The 20,979-nt window shown below is 28.8% G+C and overlaps 1 protein-coding gene across 2 annotated transcripts in view; it reads right to left on the bottom strand.

The window, feature by feature from the left end:
- The window catches only part of BNIP3 (BCL2 interacting protein 3), a 34,083-nt gene extending 13,373 nt beyond the window's left edge, over positions 1-20,710 (bottom strand). The window contains exons 1-3 of one of the 2 annotated variants that reach the window (XM_067276824.1): positions 20,553-20,710; positions 5,624-5,804; positions 872-935 (exon numbers count right to left, since the gene is read on the bottom strand). In XM_067276824.1, the coding sequence (XP_067132925.1) occupies positions 872-935; positions 5,624-5,804; positions 20,553-20,595 (288 nt within the window). In that variant the 5' untranslated portion in view covers positions 20,596-20,710. Of the gene's footprint in view, positions 1-871; positions 936-5,623; positions 5,805-12,129; positions 12,590-20,552 lie in introns of those variants that run through there. The other variant, XM_067276825.1, reaches the window with a different exon arrangement.
- Positions 20,711-20,979: the final 269 nt, after the last annotated feature.

The following is a 20,979-nucleotide window of genomic DNA, read 5'->3' on the forward strand; positions in this document are numbered from 1 at the left end:
TTCACTGATGAGCTTCTATATCATGCCAATGCCTCATTATCATCACATCAACGGTGGTTTATGCAATGTGGTCTTCTACAAACTTCTCCAATCTCCCGAAAAACCTTGTAACCGGTGCAGTGCAAGTTGTTACGCAAACGTTTTCGGACCCTCACTAGGTCCTTCTTCAAGCGAAATTTTATTTTTCGACCGTTCCATCGAATACTATCCTCCCAACGGATAAAAATTTGAATCGTCCGAATTCCGAATCTAAGGAAACTCGCGTGCTATCCAATATTCCAAAGCGAAAACTTTGGAATATTGGATAGCACGCGATTTCCTTAGATTCGGAATTCGGACGATTCGAATTTTTATCCGTTGGGAGGATAGTATTCGATGGAACGGTCGAAAAATAAAATTTCGCTTGAAGAAGGACCTAGTGAGGGTCCGAAAACGTTTGCGTAACAACTTGCACTGCACCGGTTACAAGGTTTTTCGGGAGATTGGAATAGTATTAACCCGGTGTGTATAGGTGAATTATATTCTACAAACTTCAAAGAAACCTTAATAAAAAAAACAAATTAAAAAACGTATACACTGCAGTATGGAAAAGTATGATTAGAAGTAGTGTACAATATTTTTGGTTGACTTTGATCAGTTTGGATAAGGGAGACTCCAGATAGGAAAGAAAATCAATCTACTGTACTCATTAATGTATATAAATATTTTCAACAATACTTATAATTGAAATCAGTAATTTGTTTGTATTCTGTTTTACTTTGGTTATTACACAAGATCAATTATAATATAACAATAAACAAAAATTAATTCTTAATCACTGATCATATAAATAACAATTAAAATTTTATACACAAAATCAAACATTTCTTACTTTATTTATAATAAAAGCATCACTGCAAGCAGGTTCATTCACTGGACTATGAGGACTTTTAGGACTAGAAAAAAAAAGGTATCTTGATAAAATTGTGAATAAAGGAAATTATTTTCACTCATTATTTTTCTTAATTATAGTAATAAATAAGAAACTTTAATATTAATTAAAACTTTTCCATTTCTTGAGTATATTAGATATACAATAGTAGAGTTAGTCATTAAAATATTACTACTAATATGAAAAAATTTGTATAGTTAAGTATAGTGGAAACTAGTGTAATATGAACGATAAGTTTCATTTTACACTAGGTTCCACTGTACTCTATAACCTAAAATATCTGATAATCCAGCAGTTCAAGAGACTATGGGAATTGGGTTTATTTTTTGATGGCTCAGCAAATAAGATAGAAAATTAAATTTGATATAAATAAGAAAGTTAGAAAAATAGAAGTTATTGTGTGTTGTATCAAAAATCTACAAGAAAAAGCAACATGGAATAAAAGTGATCCACTGGTTTGCTTATTATAATCAGTCTTTCTATACACAGTAAACTTCCGGAATTAAAGGTCACACATCATCATGTGTGTCTTCATAAATCATTCAACTTTTCAACAGATCATGTTGATTTACTCATTTAATTTAGACTGTTTATCTTCTAATATGTAGCTTGTCATTCATAAATATACAATTGCTAATTCTAGAAACAAACACTTCCTATTCGGAAATGAAATGTTTCACTCATCGACGTATTTAAAAATTGTAATAATTTTCCAACAATAATTGATTAAAGTGATGATTATTACAAAATATAAATGTATAAAGTCTTTACCGCTTCTAGATAAGAGGTGATGATATAATTATCAGTCATTATATAAAATTCATAAATTAGTTAATCAGATAATTCTTTGTACACATTTCAAAACAAAGCTAATATAGATGTGGCATTAGAGATTGAAAAAAACCTAGAAGAATCCAGGCATCCCAGCCTGTTGGTCAATTGTAAAATTTTATCTACTCAGCCATTGATGGCAAGAATTAAATCAACAAATTTAAGATAAATCCTCCTAGGATTTACAATGTTTTAATGACACTACTCACAATTTATATATTCTATTTTATAGCATAAACTGATAAAATTTATTTTAATAATTGTTTTTAGTTGATTGTCAATGAATAAATAGTGTTAAGTACACACTTGAACACCACCATTTTCCCTCTATTCACTTAAATGTCTATTAAATATAGATATCTTCAATTATGAAACTCTACAGTTAATTGGGATATTTTAGATGTTCTTACTAATACTTTACAGCCTTTAATTTATTGTTAAAGAGAATTATTAGGTCTAAAATCTCTGAAACAGCACTTTCGTCATAAAGATAAACATTTCATATCAATAAATATATGAGGTGCATTTTTAACTATTACAAATTTATATTTCAGAAGTAAATATACAGTATTTTAAAATATTGTATCTTTATCATTCCAAACCAATGAAATTTTTGAAATTCTGATGCCCAAATAATTATATATATTAATATTTAAAATCTATTATCTTTGTTTACAAGTAAAAAACAATATATCCCAACTTATAGAATTCTCTTGTCTATCCATAATAAAAAAGTTTCAAACGCACTTAATTGTCATACCAAAAAATTATGTTTTTTTGCAGTAAATTTTTTTAAAACATTTGAAACCCAAGCACTTCTGAGTTGTGTTGGCTCAACTTCACGAGCATAAATTATTCCAAAAACAAAAAAGTTATTTCAAATGTTTTTACAACATTTGATGCTTTTGGAATAATTTACGCTCCTGAAGATGAGTCGACAAAATTGATAAATGCTTGGATTTTAAATACAGCTTTACCCAACAGTTGACTCTGATCAGTTTCAGTCTTATCTCACAAGTTTATTCAGTTCATTAAAAAATAATAAAGTACAAAACATAATAGAACAAGGAAAGTGCAGTATTATACATTAGCATTACCACATATTCATTTTTACTACTTCATATTAAAAACTGCAGTCACTACACAGTGCCTAATAGGGATACTATACCAAAAAAGTATTCATTGATTACAAAACATTCTTTTTATGGTATCATTAAGTGTTTTGTGTATGATGTTTTTTTAATGCCTAATATCACACTAAATTCACAGACGGATAGATATATAGGCGTTTTGTATTGTTTGTGTCATTTGGGGTAATTGGTTGAAATTATTTGACGGGTTGGAAAATAGAATTTTTCGCGCAGGAAATAACGGAAAAAAGCTTTGAATTGTTTACCGGAACACATTAAACTAGAACAATGGAGAAATTCACTCAAAAATCATAACTTTTTTTCTTTTTCAGTTTTTAGGAGTTGACTTCTGAACCTTAGAATTAACTGCAGTTACAAATAATTATTTATAACATATGCCACAGATGTTACAAAAAAAAACATTAAAGAAAAAGGGGGATTTGAACCACTTTTATATCCTGTTTGATTACATAGAATCAAGTTAAATATTCTTTTCTGAAATTCCTTCAGAATATTTCATTATATTACAGAGTATATCATTGGTATTTGTACAGAAGTCGATTTTAACAAAGCCTCGGGATGCCACAAGTACTATTTGGGGGCGTCACAAGATTTGATATCCCCTAATTTATTTTAAAATCTAAATTACTGGATATCAACGTCATACATACAGTAAAGTATGCAGTAACTTATCACTTCCTCAATTTTCAATGTTTTTTTGACCTAGACAAGCCAGAAGTTTTTCAGGAAAGGATCTTATTCTTAGATAAATGCTCAATTCTCCAAATTTTTTTCTATATAAACTAACTGAAGGATCCAATGTGTGAAGTTTACTAAAGACAACGTTCTTTTATAATTTTATTAATTTCCAACTCAAGCACTAGAAGTGCAAAGTTATCTAGCAAAATCAACATAAACCAAGCAAATATATAATATAAATAAAAGCTAAAATCCATCTATATTATTGTTAATCGGAGTACGATCCCTCAACACTTCGTATCTGGTCTCAATTTTCATCTATCTATCTAACTCTGTTCTCGAGATTACGTCAAGACAGACACACAGACGGTCGACAGTAACAATTTGTAGGTGTACGTTTTGAAAATTGCAGCCTAATTAGTTTTCTAACAGTCGCAATTTAAATATCTCTTTATTTTACGAAATATCAATTTTATTTTCTATTAATAGATAGTTGCACACGTGTCTTTTTTATTCACGGTTACTTGCGAAATCTCTCGGTAGAAAGCGAAGTTGACATCAAATTATTTATAGAAAAATATTTTCAAACGGCCAACTCGTCTTTTATTGCATTTATAATTAAAATAAAAATATTCCCAGCCATTTAAATATAAATAAAATGATTTACTACTGTTACTATACCCGTGTAAAACAAAATTAAACGTAATAAACAGTAAATATTTATACCAGTTTTAATTTATTTATTAGTGAATGTTGTGGAAAAAAAAAAATAATAATAAAAGTATGGATTATCTTTTGAATTTCGGCAATTTTAAAAATAAGTTTTAGCAGCTTATATTAATATAATTACGCAGATGGAACCGATAGCAACGAGCAGAAGGGCAAAAAGACCGGCGTGTCAACAACAATTATCATTCCTTCTGCTGATATAAACACGATCTTGCAGAACGACGTGCATTGTAAACTAACCTAGAATTGGCTGATGCGTATCCTACGTCATAAGTAAACATTTGGGTCGAGGAATCGACTTAAATTTCTACTGAAAGGCGTTTTGTTGTCAAACAGGAAATAAAAAACTGGCTCGAACGGTGTTAATGAAAAGGAAATTTATTTTTAAATTCAAATTTATTTCGTGATAACGATAATTGATTTTTTAAGGTCATTTAATACTTATTTATAGTGTTTTGTGCTCGTTTGTTTGTTTGTTTTGCAGTTTTTCTGCTACTTGAAGTTGAACATTGGGCTGGATCGTTTCCAATATTCATTATTAAAAGGCTAAAATATACTTTAAAACTACTGCAAGCAGTCGATTAAAATTAATTACGCTTGACCTGTGTGCTGTGGTACTGTATCACGCACGTACAAATAAAACAGGAAGAGCACTAATTTAATCATAAATATTTTTACTTACACACTTATTGATTAGCGATTTAACACAAGTTACGAATAAATCTTAGCTGCAAACTTTAAATAATTATTTTAAAAAAATCCATCAACGAGTGGCATAACTTTCCCCGCTATTATGAAATCTCATTTAGAATATAACTTTTATCATTTTAATTACAATATAACTTAATAAAATTTGTGTGGCACCATGTTATAAAAACTTTTTATATTTTTAATCATTATAAAATGGTAAAGCTTAATTTTCAGGGCAGAGGTGAATTTTATATATATAAAAAAAAAATTATAAATGTTAATAGAGAGTAAAATTGTCATTAAGTCTGACCCTACTGGAGATACACACCACCTTCTTTATCTCCCCACCCTTTCGACCTTTAACCACCAAAATTTAATAGTATCGATGCCCCTCATATAAAAGCCACCGTGCCACATTTCGTTACTCAATCTTTACCCTATTCTGAGATATTAAGCGAAATAGATGCCAACACACACGAAATTTTTTTTCTTTGCTTTTTTGGATTCAGGTGGTCTCAAAATGTGGGTCAAATATGACACGATTCCCATACACTCCCTTGTTATGTATACATAACAGCTGGAAAATTAAAATGCACGAATGAATTATAATTACCTATCTCTATATGAAGAAATTGCACTTCCAACTGCAGAAGAATGATTGCTTTCACGTTGAGCTTCTAACAATAATTTCTCTACGCTGCCATTGTACATTGATCCCACAAAAGAAACTGGGGTGTTTCTCGAATTTGACTGAGCTTCTTCTCCGCTTCCATAATTGACTTCTATCCAAGAATCTAAAATAAAATTTAAAATTATTTGATATAAATTTCTGTTAATGCAATTTATGAATCAAAGTTTATACTTTTATCCCATTTGCAACCATATTACTTCTTTTAGTAACATGACAAGCTAGACAGTTCTCTCATTCTTACATAACCTCTGAATATAATTTTAAATAAAAATATAGCAATAGCTACTTCTACATATTATAGCAATTCTGTATGGCTATGTATCAGAGAAGAAGCCTATTTAATGAGCTTGCCATTACAGAAGATATTTATACGAAATCATATTTGCCCTCATAACTATATAGTTCGTTCTTAGCAATCTAATTCGAACGTGTAAAGGATCAAACTATATTGTTATGCTTATCTACAGCTTAGAAGAAAAATTTGCGGAGCCTCCGAAGAAATGACTATTAGACAATTAAGGCTATTAGTAATGACTGCAGTCCTGAGAGGTGAGAGCGAGCCGAAAGCTAAAGAATAACAATTGAGATAAAGATGTAAATAGGGCAATGCTCGGTGCTTTGAATAAGGCTGATATAGCAGAGATAATTCTGATTAAGAAAAATTAGATACCATACAAATGTTAACTGATATTATTTTATATAGTTTAATTTGAATATAAAATTCATCAGTATTTTCAATTTAATTCAACAATTTTATATAGGTGTGTAAAAAAATTTACAAATCATCCCACAAATGCTAATATTTTTATGTCATCAGCTGGATAGCAAAAATTAAAAACAAAACAATATTAGACAGAATAAAAGTATTTTAAAGTTTTGTTCCTTTACAAATTCACATCTAATTTTTCAAATTTCTACACAAAAAATTTGTCAAATTAAAATACAAATGACAAGGAGACTTTCATTTGTTTGATGTGTGTGAATATTTTTGAAGTAATTTTTTTTATAACTTTAAAAACAAAACACTAAATGAAATGATAAAGTAACCATATCAATTTTCACAGCTTTTAGAAAGTTACAAGCTGCAACAACTGATGTGACAAACATTAGTCCTAGTAACAGCTATTAATTGACCCACTAGAACCATTGTTTAATATATTAATTTATTTTGAGAATGAGAGCATAAGAAAGCATGACTATATTCTTTTGATTATTCTTATCAGAATAATGCCCAAGAGCAGAGTGTAAGTCAATAACACACAAAAATAAAACAAAATACATATATAAACTAAGCAAAGTTGAATTTAAAATTTTATTATTATTATTATATAATTTTTAATATGAAAAAGTTGTTGTAACTCTAACTTATGTAAAGTGTTAAATTGTTATTTGCATGGATTATTATAATAATCCAGTTACTGAAACTGAATACAATCAACTTTTTTTTTACGTATGAAATTACTGAATATTTGAAACTTTCTGTAAAAGAATATTTCAAAAATCACAAGGCATATGATTGGATTACAGCTACATGCCAGAAACCACTCTACAAATAAAAATAATCCCCTCATACTACTGTAAAAAGCAATTTTAAATTATTATTCCTTTTATTTTTAATAGTCAACTTGGACATTGCTCATTACTAGGATTTTACACTTTACACCAGTGTAAAGTCCTAGTAATGAGCAATGTCCAAGTTGACAATTAAAAATAACTTAGAAGTAAAGACTGTAAGACAATTATAATTATTATTCCTTTTATTTTGAATACATTAGAATTGATGATAAAATAATTAAAAACAGAATATCAGAGATGCATTTCATTTTTATACGTTAATTTTAAACACAATGAAAATACTGGAAAAAAGGGTCAGTCAGAGGCACTCAAACTTCTACTTACCGTGCATGTCATGAGTTAATTGGTAATGCATAACTGCATAGTAAGCAGAATTTGCCTTGCCAATAAAATAATGAAAATATTTGAATAATTAATAATACATGTTTTAAAAAAAATAAACAAACAATTATTTTTATTCGTGTGCCTTCAATTACTATTCTCCTAGAATTAATTATTCTGAGTCACATTAAGAAATGGACATTAGGAAAAAATTCATGGAACAATACAGTGTTAATGTGCAACATTTTATTTTCCTTGAATCATTACAAAGCACGTAGAAAAATTTTAAATTTAATTCAGAAAAATGCCTTTTCTTGACTAACTCTCACATTTTTAATCTGAATTTCAAGTCAGCTGGGTATTGAATGAGATCAGATATCATCTGGCAATTCCAACAGCAATCTGGAAATTGAAATAAAATCTCTGACCAGACTACTGTTAACTTCCTTGCTGCTTAACTACAGTGATCTGATAAGAACTGATGCGTTAAATCAAGGCTAGCTTTTTGCAAGTGAAATCATGAAATCAACTATAGGAGGCAGAGTAGTTTGGTTTAACAGTATGACAATAAAAGTATCATTGTTGCATTTAACATTATAAATATATTCACACCCAATTATAATAAATAGCTCTTTCTTACATCATACTTGATACAAACCATTTAATTTTGTGTGGACTCCAATGCAAAACAAATATGTCAGAGTTAAAAGTCTGTTTACTTGAATAGATTTTATTAAAAACTGTCCACTTGTGATTCTTAATGTAATAATTCACTTTATAAAAATATTACAGAGAAATTTACCAGTAAATAAAAGGAAGTATACTTGTTTGGTTTTAAGAACTAACATATTAGAATTACAGTCGAATCTTCACAAGTCATCGTGGGTATAACTAGACACTGTCTGTTAGGTAGCCAGTTTTATGTGGTCCCAGCCAACTTATGTAGGCATTAATGTTACAAAACCTCTGGTTTACTTGACACTGTTTAACTTGTTACCACTAAATAAATCAACATACTTTTTCTGTCCCACACTCATTTAGATGTCTGATAAGTAAACTACTCTTCTGGAATAAATGAGTTCACACCAAATAGCCACAGCAGAATTCAATTTTGCATTTTCTCATCTATTCATGAGTTATTTGCAGCAAGTGTTTCACATTTCTGTTAGAAACAAGTATCAGAAACCTAACAACACTTACACTGAAGGAAAAATATGAACTTTTATCTGAATTTAAATGTAATAAAACTTTGCAAGCTGAATTTGCAAAACAAGAAAACTTTCCAAGAACAACATTGATGGGAATTCTGAAGAAAAACAAAGGAAATTAAGCAACTTTTTCTTCGGTCTTTGTCGCAACTGTCTCAAAAATGCCAGAGAAAGTTGCCGTACAAAAATGTCAAAGATGCTCTGGTCTGTTGGCTAAAGCAAATTCGTTCATTGAATCTTCCTGTTTCAGGGCCAATACCAAAACAAAAAGTGATGGAAATCGCTGAGGTACTTGGAGTAAAAACCAACTTTAGTGCCAGTGACAGATGGTCAAAAAGATACAGTACATTGCATGTACTGTATAAAGCACTACTGTATTTTTCTAATTGTAGTTTTGTGGTTTTTTTCAACCTTGTTTTAGTTATCATATTGAATAACTCAACACATTTCCACTTCCCCTTGGAGTGTCAACTTATGTGAACTTGAATGTAACTCATTTGCAAATTATGTTTTTATAAGAAATTTAAAAATTTCTTTTCTAAGTATTTAATGAATTTATATAGTAAAAGTAATAAACACAATAAATTTTGTTTAGTGTTGTTAAGTTAGGCAACAGCATCAAAACAATAACACTTTTATATAAAAGGATGTCATTAAAAATTGTCAAAGAAATTTCTGTAATTCAGTTCTACACTGTTTTACTAATATTAAAACAGATGGCCACATGGCCCAGGAGCTAGGCCAAGTCAAAAGATCCCAGAAATTTTTCAAGGGGATGATCCATCCAGATATGTCAGGCTCATCCCTCACCACCAAGCTGCCCCACTGTGGGCCTGGCCAACTTCAAAATGAGCTTGCTAAAAGATCCTCTTAGTGTCCTCGGGCAGAAACAGTTTTAAAAAATTAACAATTAAAACAACAAAATTTTTAGATAATGACAACTGCATTTATTAATAAGTATTTGAACTCAAGATTAAACTTCAGTATTAATCAAAAATAAAAGCAGCTTTTATCTGGTGTTCTATTATCATCTGAGTCCCTTTGTAAATATAAATATTTAATCTATTGAACAAAGATACAAATTAAAGGAAGGCAAATGATATCAAACCATCTGTTATAAAGCGATATTTAAGTAATATTTTACCATTATATTGGTACAATACTTTTTAAAATATAATTTTATCTGTATCAATTATCATGTTCTGATATAATAAATGCAGACAATGTATTTACCTGGCGATACATAATCAGCCATATAAAAACGCAAAGGGCAAACATCAGTATTTTTTTTTTTGCTATGCAAATTTTTAAAACATGCAACCCACTGTTTGTAACTTGAGATATTTTGGAACATCATAACACAACTAAATACTTAATTTGCAATAAAAGAAAAACAAGCAATCATTATTGCAGTATTAATAATAAGTTGCTTTTTAGTTCTTCGAAAAGTCATGTTAATCCAACGAGAAAGACAAATGAAACAAGGTAAATGCAGATAACAGTAATCATTTGCAGGCTGTAATACTATAATTAGTTTTCTAAAATGACACCAGAATGCAAGTCATTCGTTTTCAATTGTGAATAAGACAATACCAAATCAAATAAAAGCAGTGATCCTGATGAAGGGGAGGAATTAATTATTCTGGAGAAGGATTATTATTTACCTGTTACAAAATATTAAGCTTATCTCATTCTATATTATTGTAAGTTCTACATTCAATTACATATAATCAAATTTTATGCTTGCTACAAATTTTTATTTACTGTATAGTAATAATTTAGGTAATAGGATATAATCCTTGGTAGCTGTACCAATGTGATAATACATAAATTACAGATAACTACTACAACTGGATCAAAGTTCAAAACAGGACTTAAATTTAAGACACCAACAAGTGGTTCAACCTTAAAAATAAAATATTTTAATTTTCTGCATGTATTAAATCTTTCAATAAGTTAAATCGTGATTTGCACTCCTCATTTGTAATATCTGTAACTATAAATTTCTCCCAAAATCAGAAAAATCACGTTAAAATATTGTATTACTAAAACAACTGATTCGAATTCCAATTACCCGGTGCAAAATGGCATTGCAGAACCTTTATGTAGCTCGACAAATAAAAAGTTCATTGTTTAGAAAGTAGTCATTGTGACAGTGACTTCTTTAGTTTCTAAACTTAAAATTGCAACACAGCTAGAACAGGTATGTTATCTAATTTATGGAGGAAACAATTTAAACTATTCAAGCTTTTACTATTTCAGAGACATGACATTTTTTTCCTACAATAATAAATTATATAGTTAGAACAAAGGACTACAACTAAAGAGTGAATTTTCTATTTTATTTATTGCATGAATTAGTCATATGTGTATAAGTAGAGTATGAATCAGAAACCAGCATTAACAGTAAGTTTTCATGTTTTTCTTAGTCTGCAGGTTATTGGCAAGTTAATTCTTTTTACGTAATAATAAGCAAATCAAGACATGGCTCCACGTTCAGGACAAGTAAATTATACCGGAATGGGAATACACAGTCGAGTCGAGTGACATTACACTCAATAATTTACACTTGGTACCTTTATAATTAAGTATTTTGAGAATATAAGACTCTAAAAACATAATTTATACTATTATTTTGAATTTTCTGGCCAAAGTTGTTTCATAAATTTGGTAAGATGGCATTTTGGCAGAATAACAACTATGTCTCAACTTGTTATAAAGTTCAAATTACATTACTTACTGAAACTTAGTTTCTGCAGAGGAATTTAGAAAGTTCAGTTTAATTATTCATATATTAAATTAACAATGATTTAAGCCAGATAAATAAAATTATTTTTGAGAAAAGTTAAGCTGTATTAATAGAGCCAATATCCTGAATTTAAATAAAAATATTTCAAAAATTAAGTCTGGTATTGAAGATTGATGATTGAAGTATATTATTGAAATACACAGCGTAGAATGCAAATATTAAATATTTACTTAAACTCTTCAATATTTTAATATTAAATATTAAGATATGGCCAGACTTTCTATATTTTTCATTCAAATTCAAAATGATTTGTTAACATTTTAATTAAAAATCTCTAAAAGTTTATAGAAAATAAAATGGTAATTTATAAAGAGGCTAGCAAAATTACATGATAAAATTTATAAATAAAATGGATTTTATATTTAAAAACGTCTTAAATAACTTCATATGAAATAAATAAAACTATCAGATGCATAAAAACGTCCGATGTAAACGTAAGATTAAAAAACCAGCGCTTATCAATTTATCAACACGTTAAAAATACAGGAATTTAGATGGAAAAATAGCACACCTACCAGGCAAACTTTCGCACGACTCACTGCTTTCCATAGTAGTTAACTACCTAGTTGACAATTACGGAATGAAAATACACTAGAAATATTAATGCGCAAGCGGTTGTCAAAACGGATGTGTCAACTTTATGAATAGTGGAGGCACGTGTTATGCTTTATACTCCAAACAGATAAAGTTCGCAGTACAGAGTAAAAGTGAATAACTTGTACTGTACGTGTTACTTTACTCGAACACCAAGAACTTAAACAATCGTCTCGCCAAGGTCAAGTCAAACTATTCGTCAGCTTCGTATGTCACTTTCCTTTCTTTCCTCCAAGAAAATATATTTTAATACACAAAGGCTTTCGTCACTGACGCAGCATTCGCAGTCACAACTACAATAATTATTATAATAATATAATTATCTACGGGAGTTTTAATTACAGCGTATAACCTCCATCGAAGTTAATGTAAATAGATAGAATTGCCTACGTGTGATCTTAGCGTTGTAAACAACTGACGTCATCATCCACCTGACTATAGTCACCTCACATTGTTTGCATCATTTATCACGTAAGACACGCTGATAAATATCGTATAAATCAAAAAACATTCGTTTATATTTGTTTTTAGCTTCGTAAATTATGTATTTTAATAATAAAATTAATTATATTTTTATTGTTTTAAATAAAAGTACTGTATTTTTTCGTGTGAATTGCTTTAAACGCAGTTAAAAGCCATTGTTGGGACAGTGCACTCCAATTTATTTTACAGATTGATCGTCCTTGACCTTCAATGCCGTGACGTAGGGGAAAACCATCATTAAGACAGTTTATTAAACTTGTAAAATTTTTAGTTTATTACTCAATGCACCCATTGCAAAATAACGTATTTAATTCAATATTTTTAACATTATTTATGTATTTTAATCAAAAAGTTCATGGAATTTTGCCCAAATGCTTTTACTAAATATAATAAACTAACTGTACCATTACTGCAATTCCAGTAATGTTACTATATTTAATTCCTTCATAAAAATGTTATGAAGGCAAATTTTGCTATTAAATTATTATTGTTTTTCCTTAAACTGTCTAAATTAAATTCTAAAAATAAATTATTCCAAAGAAAAATAATTATATTCCTTGTATTTTACAGCAGTTTTTCAACAAGATCTTCATAAGTGATAAATAATAAAATAAAATAAAAATTCTGAATGTTTCTACTGAAGGTTCAACAATTTGGCATTGATTCTATATTTTTCTAATCATTTATTATTTATTTTCATAAAAAAAAAAACTTCATGGCCAGATAAGTTTGATCGCGTGGTTACCGGTGATAAATGCTGCATAATCGAGAACGATTCGAAAACCAAATACAAAAAGCTTAGTTAGATATTGCCTTACGCTTTTCTTTTGTTCATTAAACATATTAACAGTGTTTGATTGGCAGCAGTCCAATTTTTATAAAATGCCAATTAAAATACATTACAAATTCATAAAACATTAATTATAAAACAATACAATATTTTATTATTGTACACATTCACTCTAATTAAAAGTCCTATCTCTTACAACTGTATGTATGTAAACATGAAATAAAATTCTAGCTCTTTTGCAGTAGAATATAGATTGTGATTTCATGAACATTGTACCTAAATATTTTGTAGAAAAATAACTATGCATTATAACATTTTAAGCATAAATTCTTTGCTTAAAAAATATTTTAATACTTAAAATAAGGGATATTAGTTTAGGAATTTAACTCAAATAAATTATTATAAAATGGAACAAAAGAACAACTGTACATGAAACTGGTTTTCCTTTAATACCTCTACATTTTCCTTATAACAACAGTAAAATGTATAAATTTTTTTACAGTTTATTCCTTACAATTCTATGGATTTCTACAGAAAGCACTGATAAAATCTATAGGAATTATCTATTTAAAACAATTTACTAAAAACATTCATTTTGCTACCATATTATTAATAATATTTGCAAATAAATTTCCAAAACAAAAATGCCTCAAATACAAAATATTTTTCTTTGTTTACTGTGTTTGTAAATTAAAGTTGTAAAGCAAGAAGGCTTTCAAAATATATTTATGTTCCAATATTTTTATTTTATTTAAGAAAACAATCTAATATAAAAACTTTGTTAGTATTTTATAAACAAAAGTATCCATATTATTTTTTTCTTTTTATTTGATGATGAGAAATTCTTTGATACTTTTATTATATTTTCTCTTGTTCTACTGCTTCATACAGAAAATGCTCATTACAGTGCAGACAATATTTCATTTTGGTTACATGGCTCAATGGTTTGTATGATAGTGTAAACTGATATCAAAACACGTTTAATATAGTGGTATTCTAAATTACAATGCGATTTACTTTCATCTACTATTAATTGATGAAAATTATGTTTAAAACTAGTATTTAATCTAAAAATATAATACAGACAGACGTCCTACTTATTTAATCAAAATTACTTTGATAAAGCAGAGAGACTGTTACAAATATAAATATTTAATTAAATTAACATTTTTTTTAAAGTTTTAATCATCAACAAATTTTCATGCATATTACATAATAATACATCATTATTATTTTAATTTTTTAAATTAATAAAATTCCATAACCTTCCATTACAGATGTGTTAAAAAAAATCAAATATAATCTATTTGTATATTTGTGTCAAAATATTATTTGAATATAATATATTATGAATATATCAATAAATATTTCACATTTCTGTACTTTATATGTTTTTATATTAAATTATTGAGACCATTCTCAATAATTTAACATGTTCAATGGCCCTTCAAGACCTCACTATATTTATAACTAAATAAATAACATTCTTTTGATAAAACAGAATAAATAAATGAACATGTTTACTTCTTCTCAGAATTATAAAGTAAATTTTACTGAAATGTTTATAAATTTTAAAAAGTGCTTATCCTGACGACAGCACACTTGAGATAAGAAATGCAAAATAGAAAATTGAAGTTTTTGTTACATTCTTATAATTAATCAGTCTTGCTTGCTTCACAACAAGATAATTTTAAATTGTGTATCAACAATATCTAATCAATTGGTGAACAAAATTCTGATAAAGATTTTTCTTTTTCAGTTTTCTAGGAATAATTATCAGTTGAAATTAACAAGAAAATTTTCTAAAGATACAAAATTTAAATTAAATAGCTAAATAATCAATTCTTAAAAGATTCAAATATTAATTAATTATATTGTTTTCTTATGATTCTTTTATCACACTTATAGGGATTAAGCCACAAATTTTTAAATTGTAGTTATTTGTCTAACTGTTCCTGAAAATTTCATTAGCCAAATATCAGAAAGTTTAGCCAGATTGAGACTTAGTAAAAATGAAACAACTTAGTTTTTGTTGCACTGCATTATATCTTAGACAAAGTTCGAAATTTCACCAGATGTGCAGAGAAATAATTTCCTATTACATTTTTATTTTTATAAACTTTATACATATAGTAAAGTCCTGCTAGTCTGAACTAATTGGGACTGAGCCCTGTTCAGATTAGCCAAATAATTTAAAATAATGAAGAAGCAAGCAATAAAATAGTGTGTGATGACGAGCCAGGTGGTACTGCGGACCAACTTGTGTCGCATGCAGACACAGCAGTGGCCCTTCACCTCGCTTTATGCTACTTGGAACAACATCCCAGTGCTTCACCCACAGACTGCATGTTTATGAGAAGTGGCAAAACATAGCATCTTCTAGCTGACTTTCATTGTTACATCAAAAGAAACTAACAGACTTTGTTATTTCTGAAAAATTACTTTTGTTCCTGTTTTTGTGTGTAGGTACTGTATAGATCTGCTGTTTTAATAGGCATGTCAAACACTGATTTATTAATTTTGTGTGGTATTAATACAGTACTACAATAAAATACAATTTTTTTTTTTTTGTGGAATTCTAAATATTTTTGTACCATTAATACTATTTAAATTTAACTGGAAAATACAAAAAACATATATTTTGCGTGCTAAAAAATTTCCTCTCCGCCAACCAAAACATGTTCGGATTAGTGGTGTTCGGACTAGCGGGACTCTACTGTATATATAAATTTATAAAACTGTACATACTTTATCAGGTCAGTATATCATTGTTCAAAATTTCTTTGTCCTGTGAACAGTAAGAGCCCTTTTTTCCATGATCTCTATGATCATGAGATTTATAGCTGGTCTATAAAAGCTAGCACCACTGTGGATCTGGTCACACCCATGTTGATCATGTTGATCAATATATGAGTGAAATCACCTGTGAAAACTTTTGAAATTCCAATCAGGACTCAAAAGAAAGTAAAAGTATCAGCCTGCCACTCTGGTTTTCCAGAATGGCAGGCTGATATTTTTACTTGCTATTAATTTTAATTGTAATGGCAGGATATAATGATAATTTAAATGTTATTAAAATATTTTTAATCAAACAATTATAATAGCAAATTTTAAAATAAATTAAAGTAAAAAATTTAAGATTTAATTCAGAAATAGTATAGATAACATATACAAATTACTTCTCTTGATATTTTTAGCAATTCAGATAACAATATACATCTGCTGTGAAATAGCAATATTTAACTATTTCGATAAAACCATAGTGTTTTGGATGTGATTTATAATATTGTATTATTATTTTATAATAAATAATATTTACTCTACATTTTATACAATAGTCCATTTAACCAGAATATCTAAAAGAATATAGATCAAATTATTAAAAAACAACACCACAAATTATTATTAATATTATATAAATTATTATTGTTTCAGAGAGACAGACTAAAATTTTTCATAGACAGATTGTTGTAGTAAAAAACCATCATAAACAAAAACATTTCCTTTTGAAAACATATAAATCAGTGTTACAAATAAATAAGAGAAATAAATCTATAACAAGTGTTAACAATGAGTTTGCACATTTCATTTATTTCATGATTTCTGTATTCAGTATAAAATAATATTTTTCATCTATAATTACTTATCAGCAGAACCATTTTTCAGCCAGAGCATGCTGGTATGCAATAGCATACCAGATAGATCAAAAGATACCACTAGCCAGTATGTAGTACCAGCAATTGCACAGTATAAATAATTCTACGTGTTCAGTCACCATAAGGGCATTCTGGTAGTAGGCTTTTTAGAAAAGAGCACTGCTTCTCAGTATCAAAATGATGAAAAAACTAGTCCATTAACATCAATCTGTAGGATTATCACCAGAAACATATTTTCTGTAAATATGAAAAAATCTTATTTTTAGTAAGACAATTTTGAATTCATAATTCTGTAGTTTAATATCAAGTTCTCCCAAGAAATAAATTAACATAACAGCTAATTAAAACTGCTGTTCTTGGAATGAAGAATTTTCTTTAAAAAACTTGAGCACTTTTGGACTTCTGCCATAGGGTGTCAGGATTTGCTCTAGCCTATTTATTTACTATACTAGACTAGTGCTGGTCCACAAACTGTCTATTACTAGACCAAGATGAGATTTCACTTAAAATTTCATAATTTAAATTTGCTTAATGAACAAGCTGATCTTGTCAGGATTCAACATGATATAAAGATCAAAATGGATTCTATTCTTGAGCCTTACTACCTTTCAACACTTGACAAGTGTAAAGCTCAAAAGTGCTATCATTTTCTAAAAAGTTTTCACTGTAAGAAAACTAGCTTAAATTAAATCTACATTTGGAGGAGCTTCCTTAACAAGCATAAAATATCATACAATGGGCAAAATAAGTATTTGGATACCCCAACTTTTTGAATAAATTAGTACAAATAGTAGTAATGTTGAAACAAATTACATCATATGATAGCATCTTATAATGGAAAACATATGATTGCATATTTTTAATAAAACTGATAGAAAAACATTTAATTATTAGAAACAAGTGTTATGACACTGCTCAAAACTACATTATGCAACATCCTTGAAGTGTCATTGCCATTCCCAAATGTGCCAAGGAATCCCAGCTAAAATCCACTGCTTTGGTCTGCTTTAACATATAACTCAAAAATTTATCTTGTCCAGTAAATGCAGGAAGAATAGGACTCAATTTAAGAGTCCAAAAATTTAGAAATTTTTGCCAAATTTCAGGAGTCTCCTGGCAAGTCTGGGAGAGTTAGTGGTAAGATTCTAGCTCTGAATGAGGCTATAGAGACCTTATCAGAGCTATAAACAGATACTTATAGGAGTAAAACTTATCAAAGGAATTAATGGTGACCCTTCACAAGAGATAGCTTCCCCAAAATCAGCCTATTTGAAATTTCAAAGATCCTCAAAAATGGGATAAAATTTAAACATGCAAGATCCTGAAACTATTTCTCAAAACAATGCTAAAAATCAATTGTTATGCATTTTACTAGAGATGGCTAAAAGCTCATTAAACAAGAGAAACACCATTGCACCAACTACTTCTGGGGCATGATCAGTTATGCTCCATTAAGTCTATCACATGTTTAACAAGCAGCCAATTTCAGGGAGCTATATCTCGTAAAGGATCAAATGTAGACCAACCTTTGACATTTTTTTTACTCCTGAGACATGATCTACAGCTCTGATAAGGTCCCAATCTCCTCATTCAGGCTGTATTTGTGCCTCTAAAAACTTTTGTCAAATTCAAGGAATCTGCTGACAAGTCTGGAAAATTGGCAATCCTAAATTATACTGTACATTAAAAGTGCTTGAAAAACAAATTATCTACTTATAATTTCTGTTGTGTTTAATTATACAAGGTTCCAGAAAAAAACAGGTGAATAAATATTTATTCTGTCCAAAGTACTGTAAATAAGATACATTTAAGGTCATTTGTATGTTTAAAATCTTCTGAAATAATTAAATATCATTAAAATTAATGAACTTATAAGCTATGTATTAATACATCTCTATTAAAAACATTATTACAATTTTTAAATTGTTTGCTAAATTGAGGCTTATTCTGCATTACTTTACTTGACGATATGATCAACTTTTGTTATATTAAAAAAGCATTGGTTTTCAACTGGGGGTGCCTTGGCACACTAAGGTGCCGCAACAATGCTTCAAGAGTGCCGCAAAATATAGGGCAAAGCAGCACATGTTACACATGTGCTGCTTGGCCCTAGTCACACATGCATAACACTCCTTACATATATTATCAAAACTACAAAAAGCACAGTAATTGTTTAAAATCTGAAATAATTGAATATAATTGGAATTTATGAACATATAAAGGGTGTTTCAAAAAAGATGGGCAAAACTTTAAGGGGTAGAAAAACACACCAAAGCAAACATCTCTCATCATAGAATGCATGGCAGTGTGTCAAGGAACAAACACAGTAATGATTCACGACACAAAACATGGAAAAACATTTTTAATAATGGATAATTATGGAAATTGCTCAAAAGAGCAACTGCCAACCATAACACATGCTTCAGAGCATCGACAGATTAAACTGCATACATCAGGCATCTCACACACGAGTAGCAGCTACACTAATTCCAGAAACGAGATCCTTGGAAGTTTCAATAGAAACTCCATATACGAAACTGCATTTTGACCTTCTAAGCATTAGAATAATAATCCATCTCTTCAGATGTCAAAATTGCAAACAATCACGTGTGCAAAAAAACATACTTTTATACATCTGCCAGAAGGCATCAGCTACCGCCTTCGCCATTCCGATTAACCACGCATTACACGACCAGAAATGTTCATTTCAGTATGTTCTTCAACCCCCTTAAAGTTTTGCAAACTTATTCAAAACATCCTGTATAAAATATACATTAATTAATGCATCTCCATTAAGAACACCATTAAGATATTCACTTTTAATGATAATCCTAACAAAGAGAGAAAGAAGTCTCTTCGTTAAGATCATCAGTAAATTTTTTAATTCCAAGACTCCTAAATTCAGGCCTATTCTTTTCATACTTTTACAACTCATTCATTACAAAGGTTTATGGCGGGGCTGCCTTGGCACACTCCGGTGCTGCAAAATATAGTGCCAAACAGTACTGTAATGCTTCTTGCACATTACAAAAAGTACAAAAAGCACAATAACCATTTAAAATCTGAAATAGTTAAATATAATTAAAATTAATGAGCATATATAAGACACACCTCCGCAAGAACTTCATTAAGGTATCATTTATAATGATCCTAATGAAGAGAGGAAAATTTTCATTAAAACCTTTGAAAATATATTAAAATATAAATTTACATTAAACATTATTAATAAACATAATTAAATTTATTAAAAATGTTAAAATAACCCGCGTACATACACGAGAATTGTAACTTTAAATTAGTGTAAATTGAAATGACAGCTGACGTAGCATTAAACATAATAAAGGCATTTATACCAGATGGTTGATATTTTATCGAATTATTTAACAAAATACACGTAAAAGAAGAGATAGATTACCGTTTAACGATTCGTCGGCGGTACTTTTTGGAGTGGATGTCATTTTTCTCTTCTTTCAAATTTCTCAAACGTCAAAAAACCAAACGATCGTATATTGTTGTTGTTGTTGTTATCGTCGTCGTCAGGCACTGACGTCACGTATAGCGTGAGATTTGACTGCGACTGTTGCATCACCTACATTATTATTTACCCTAATATGATATTTTTAATAATAATCTATTTAAAAATAATAAGAAATTATGATAAATATTGTAAAAATTTTTCTAAATAATGGTTATTATTAATAACTTTTAAATATATGCAATAATTGAGTCTAATAATAATATCGATTTCTTATGACTGTGTCTACCATTTTGAATGAGGTCAGTACTATTTTCTTCCTTTTTTTTGTACCGGCCGTCCGATTGTTTAAAAAAATTTTCATCTT

This window comes from Centruroides vittatus, unplaced genomic scaffold, assembly GCF_030686945.1.
Source record: "Centruroides vittatus isolate TY-2023 unplaced genomic scaffold, ASM3068694v2 contig_717, whole genome shotgun sequence".
In the NCBI taxonomy this organism is placed as follows: Eukaryota; Metazoa; Arthropoda; class Arachnida; order Scorpiones; family Buthidae; genus Centruroides; species Centruroides vittatus.